General features: G+C 44.1%; 1 protein-coding gene across 1 annotated transcript in view; it reads right to left on the bottom strand.

Moving 5' to 3' along the window:
* MRC1 (mannose receptor C-type 1) overlaps positions 1 to 4,872 on the bottom strand; it is a 100,321-nt gene extending 95,449 nt beyond the window's left edge. The window contains 1 exon segment of the mRNA XM_040451294.1: positions 4,659 to 4,872. Within this exon segment, the coding sequence (XP_040307228.1) occupies positions 4,659 to 4,719 (61 nt within the window). The 5' untranslated portion in view covers positions 4,720 to 4,872.
* Positions 4,873 to 6,334: the final 1,462 nt, after the last annotated feature.

Raw genomic sequence — 6,334 nt, forward strand, 5'->3', positions numbered from 1 at the left:
TTCTAGATCAAACTAACCACACGACTTTTCCATCCAACAATGCTTGATGGTAGCCAAGAGGAAAGAGGACACAACTGTTCTCATTTCCACATCAGTTTGACTCCCTCTTTGCTATGTAGAGACACATAGGAAGTAGAAACTACTTTCCTTTCGTTCAACTCCTTTTGTGGCCTCTGTGACTTCCTAGTTCTCCCTTAGCTGCTTGGGATTCAGTCTCAGAGACCAGATGTGAGTGTCAAAGGATGCCTGTGATCTCTAGTTCCTTTTTTTTTTTTTTTAATGTTTATTTATTTCTGAGAGAGTGCAGGCAGTGGAGGGGCAGAGAGAGGCAGACAGAGGATCTAAAGCAGGCTCTGAGCTGACGGGCTGACAGCAGCAGGCCCGATGTGGGGCTTGAACTCACGAACCACGAGATCATGATCTGAGCCGAAGTCAGATGCTCAACTGACTGAGCCACCCAGGTACCCCTGTAGTTCCTTTCTGAAGACAGGCGTCTTTGTCTTTAACTGAGGTTGAGCACATTTGACTCTGTGAAGTTCACATCTAGCCAATGATGACTCTTCCCACCTAGAAATTTGGTTCAACACCCTCCTCAGGCACTGAATTGTCATGTAACAAGGCAATTGCCATCTTACCTATATCTGCAATATCTTACACACCCAGGTCTCCATCTCTCAATTTCAGAAAAATCAGAGGAAGTTTGGAACACTAACAGGAAAAATAGACAAATATAACAAGAACTGAAAAATGAAAGATGATAAGGACTTGGTTTTGCTCAGTAACTTTAGAAAGTATGCCTTAAGTCTGGCATCTAAAAGAAGCCACAAGTAAAGGAAGAAACGACGGGGCTAGAAATCAAGTAAAGTAGAAATATTATAAAGAAAATTTTATGAAAATTAAAATGACCAAGGGAATAGCAGTGGGGAATAGTTTCTTGAAGAAATCCTAGATTGGTATTAAACCAATCATTCATTCAGGAAAAAAAAAAAAATTGCTTCTGTTTAATAGAAAGAATGTTCCATTAGGAGTCAGGAGTCTTAAGCACTAAACAGGTCGTGCCAGTAACTAGTTGTGAGACTCTGGAAAGATCACCTAACATGTCAGGACTTCAGTTTTCTTACCTATAAAACAAGGAGGTTGGACGCAGCACAAGACCACCGGAGATCAAATTCACTGTATTTTTTCACACTCATTGGCTAGTGAGATCTATTATTGGCATCTTTTCCAGCTCTGCCTCCAGGGCCATCACATCGGTAGTTTGAAATCAACCATGGCAGGAATGTTCCACCATGGCAATTAGTTAAGTGCCCCACATCAGTGCTTTTCTTCTGAGAACCAATTGTTAAGTTTACCAACACACCATTGCTTATGAGTCAGACCATCCCATTTTGAGCTAAGCCTCTCTGCTGAGGTCCAACCATCATGTCTGAGCATCTCTCACTGTGTCTGACTGGGACGACATCCCCACTGAGATCTAAACATTGGTGCTGAATGTGATTCCTCCTGCCGAATGGGTAGCAGGGCAAGAAGGGTAAGAACCTGTCTCCCCTTAAGCTTCGCCTCCTGGCCCCTCAAGGTATGGTGTGGATGTTCATGGTGCTGATGATGTGGGATGCTCTCAGGAAGGTGGGACAAAGGGTTCTGGGTTGAAAAAAAGAATACACCACAGACAGTAGGGAGACATTTCCATGGATTTTCTTAATGGGTAGGGAGCCAGGGAAGAGGCTGCAGGGGGTGCAGGGAATTGATACAACCTTTGGTCTATTGCTAACGCAGCAGCAACTAACCTCTGTTCATGTGCTGCCTGAGCCAAAAAAAGGTAAAATCAGAATTATAGGTTCTCAAGTTGAAAAACAAAAATTGGGAAAGGAGCTCCCTTACCCATGTTTTTGTTTGCTTTTTATTCTCTGAGTAATCACCTTCAGCACCTCCCTGCTTCCCCTGTATTTGTGCCTCTGAAGAGGAAGACATTCATCAGAGTAAGGCATCCTGCTGTCTCAAGGAGGGGAAAATTCCTAGGCAAGTTGAGAAACATTTCTTGCCCCAAAGCACTAAGAGTCAGTATAAAGAAAATTAGTAGCCAGACTGCCCAATATGGTAGCCCTTGGCCCCAAGGGTCTATTGTACAGTTGAATGAGGCCAGTCTGAACTGATGCATGGCTGTAAGTATAAAATACTGTGTTTTGAAAATGTAACTTTTAAAAAATGAGTGTGAAACTATTCCAATGTTTTATTGTCATTCATGTTCACTGACAATATTTTGGATATATTGGGTTAAATTAAATATCTTTGTAAAATCAAGGTCACCTGTTTCTCTTTTACTTTTTTTTTTTTTTTTTGAGTGTGGCTCCATAATGTGCCAATGATGTTTCTGTTGGACTGCCCTGGGTTAGAAATTCAGGTCACACACAGAACCCTAGAATTGTTCATCCAGGTTCCAACTGAAGACCTTCAGAGACAGGGAACTTACTCCTAAGCAGACTATTCTATTTGAGACAGGGCAACTCTTAAAAGCTTTTCACTGGCTTTAGTTTTAACCTTTGGGGCCCATGAAGAATATATTAATTCCCTTCCATGAGACAGATTTGCAACATGAATACTGTGATGATGTCTAAACCTCTAAACCCACCCCATGGCGTTCTTTCGCTTACGTTAAGCATCTCCTCTCCAGCCCCCCTTACACATTGAGAGATAAGCTTTGTAGCCAGGAATAAGGCCAAATATCTTCTTAAGCTCCAAGAATCTTTCTCAGCATTGGTTTCTTGGGAAATCTCTCGCTTAAATGCTTAATATACTGCTTTTATTGGATAGTTAATGATTACTGTGGGAACCAGAAGTCCCTGCTTTTAATAGCTAGCACTTGCCAAGCAATTCCTATGGGCCATCCTATGTTCTACACATTTTAGGGGTGCCTAGGTGGTTCAGTTGGTTGAGCATCCAACTTTTGATTTTGGCTCAGGTCATGATCCCAGGGTTGTGGGACTGAGCCCTGCATCAGCTCCATGCGTAGAGCTTGCTTGAGATTCTCTCTCTCTCTCTCTCTCTCTTTCTCTCTTCCCCCTGCTTCCCCCCACTTTCTCTCTCAAAAATAAATAAATAAAAAAACAAACAAATTACATTTTGCAACTCACTGAATCCTTGCAAAAACAAGGGGTATACAGGGGCTCCCGGCTAGCTCAGTCAACAAAGCATAGGACTCTTGATCTTGGGGTCATGGTTTTGAGCCCCACATTGGGTGTACAGATTACTTAAACAAATAAATAAATTTAAAAACAACAACAACAGGCGCTTGGGTGGCTCAGTCATTCGAGCGTCCAACTCTTGATTTCAGCCCAGGGCATGATCTCAGAGTCGTGGGACTGATCCCTACATCAGGCTCCGTGCTGAGCATGAAGACCACTTAAGATTCTCTCCCTCTGTCTTTCTGTCTCTACCTCTCCCTTTGCCCCTTCCCCCACTTGTGTATGCATTCTCTCTAAAATAAAAAATTAATTAATATTAAAAAAATGTTTAATGAATTAAAAAAGAAAACAAAACACAGGGCCAAATAACATCATGCTCCCCATTTTATAAACAAGGAAATGAAAACACAGAGTAATTAAGTAGTTTCCCGGCAGGGGCAGGGTGCCTTGGCTTGTGTTTTTATAATCACTGCAACTTAATGCTCGTCATGATTTCACATTTTCTGTGGTCAGCACAATCCCCGGGCAGTCTCCTGGTGGTTGGGGTTTCTGTGTTATCTGTGTGGTCTCAGTTGTGCCCCCACAGTTACATGGAGAACACAAAGTGCCGTTGGCACAGACGGGGCACAGACGGCGTGTGCTGATTTGGGAGAAAACGGGGGGATCAGAACCAGAATTTCAAAGGTGAAGCCCTTTCGATCTCATTTCCAAAGGGAGCTGAGAATGCAAATTCTAACTGGCACCCTCTTTCTGAAGTTTAAGCAGGTTGAGTCTAGAGAGACAGAAAAGAGAGACTTGATAATGTCTTTGAGGATTTGAAAAGCTGTGAATCTGTTCCTCCTAAGTAATCGCCAGTCTCCAGAAAAAAAAAAAAAGGGAGGAAGAAAACAAGTATAAATCAGTTTGAACAACTTAGAAAACTGATAAGGGTGAAATTTGTAGCTATAAAAACTATGGACGATTAAAAGGTTTGCTCACAGGCAAAAAGCAGCATGGTGAAAATCTCATGGAATCCCTCCTTGGAGGATGCTCTACGATCCTGTCCTTAAACCCACCACGAGGAAAGACACCAGGACCCGCCCTCCTTGTGGCCCAAAACACTCACAAGATTATTTCTTGCAGGTTAGACAGAAATACTGTGAACTGAAAGCGAGAATGCACAAACCACAGAGGAAATCCCTCGGAGAACAGACCAGGGAAGGAACAATGGGAACTGGGGGATGTCAGGAGGAGACAGGGGTTCTGCGGGACCAGGTGGCACATCTGGCCTGAGAAGCAGCCTCTGGGCTCAAGGTCCCCAGCTTCCAGGCCCGGCAGCCAGGAGGAGGCGACCAGGTTCCCCCAGAGCTGGTGGCGCAGAGGACTTTTGCTTTCCTCCTCACCGCAAGCGTTGAAAGGACCCCACTAACCTTGACCCAAAGAGGAAGGTGCGCCTCCAGGCCCCAAGTCAGAAAGCCGTCACCTCGGTCAACTTACCCAACAGCTGCACAGCCACCGGAATGAGACAGACGAAAACCAGGAGCAGGGACAGCCTCATGGCCCAGAGTTTATCCTTTCCTTCCCCTGATGGAGAGGAGGGGGTAAGCAGGAAGCCAGACAACGCAGGCACCCAGTCACCCCTTCCCCTACTGTGTTCTCAGAGCTGCCCTGCTGAAAAGAAGTGTGGAGGAAGCTCTCACTTTTAAAGGGCTTCTGAAATTAGGGAAAACCTCCAATAAGGAGATATCCTGTCACATGAGGGTAGTTGGAAAAACAGGAATTCAAAGTTACAACTTTGCTTTGTAAGCTAACTTCTGAGAAGAGCAGACACAGAGGAAGGGAAGAAAGAGACACATGGGGGAGAGGGGTGAGGAAGGGGGGGCGGTGAAAGGGTGATGGTGAGAAACGAGGAGCCAGGCTGGGCGAGCTGGGAAGGGGAGAAGTGAAACAGCTCTGTGCCTCAGGGCCGGCTCAGATGGGGCTGGTGAAGAGCCAGCCAGACGCCATTACCTGGGCCGGAGAGCCGGGGTTCCCTCTGAGAAGCAGCTGAACCAGCGGTGCCTCAGCAGCCAACCCCACCCTGAAGGGACAGAAATGGCAGGCACTGAAAAGGACAGTTTGACGCTGGAGACATTTTCTTAAGGGCTGAAACAAATACCCCTCCTTCTCTATATTCACTGCTTAGAGTCCCCTTTTTTCTTAGCTTCAAAAGACACAGTTCTCACAGAGCTTTGGTGCTTCGGCCAGAGGAAAAGTGAGAGGTTAAACCTAAGAGGGAATCTCAGCAGGGCTAGGAGGGGGAAAGTTCTAGAAGGCTTGCTCTAGAAAAACAGAGAAAACAGTGACACAAGGTTTGTGATAAAGCCTTGATGCCCTGTCTCAATCATGCTGGTTCTTCAACTTTGGAAGGGACCTCTTGGCACGAGAAACTCTGCTGATTTGGTCAAAAGAATGTATATTCATTACATGATGGGTGGAATTCTTTCTTGAAGAACAAAAACGTTCATTAGACACAATATTAATCCCTAAGCATCTGTCTTTGTTATTTTCACAAGTAAAACATGAATTAAGAATATCTTGATGCAGGGGCACCTGGGTGGCACAGTTGGTTAAGCTTCCGACTTCAGCTCAGGTGATGATCTCGCAGTTCATGAGTTCGAGCCCCGTGTCGGGCTCTGTGCTGACAGCTCAGAGCCTGGGGCCTGTTTCAGATTCTGTGTCTCTCCCTCTCTCTCTGCCCCTCCCCTGCTCATGTTCTGTCTGTCTCTCAAAAATAAATAAATGTTAAAAAATTTAAAAATAAATAAAAAAGAACATCTTGATGCAGATATCAGTAATTAGAGAGCCAACCCACAACTGGAGTGTGTTAAAGATTAGCAATTCAAAAACGAAGGCTGCTGGAAACGTTGCATTTTTTCTTTAATTTTAAACAAATAGTTTATCTTCAAGTGGAAAGCCCCAAGATTGATCATCTTTGTGATAAAGTTATAAACTGCTTCCTAATAAGAAATGTGATATAGTTCTGTTACTGACTATTTTAAAAACATTCTAAATTTCAGATTATTCTAACAGAATGCAAAAGGTGCTAAGAATGTAGGACACAGGACAAGGGTTTTTTTTCCCCCCATTAGGCTAAGACCTGACTGACAAAAAAAGTTTGTTATGAAACAGTA

Source organism: Herpailurus yagouaroundi, unplaced genomic scaffold, assembly GCF_014898765.1.
Source record: "Herpailurus yagouaroundi ecotype Mexico unplaced genomic scaffold, PumYag 203, whole genome shotgun sequence".
NCBI lineage: Eukaryota > Metazoa > Chordata > Mammalia > Carnivora > Felidae > Herpailurus > Herpailurus yagouaroundi.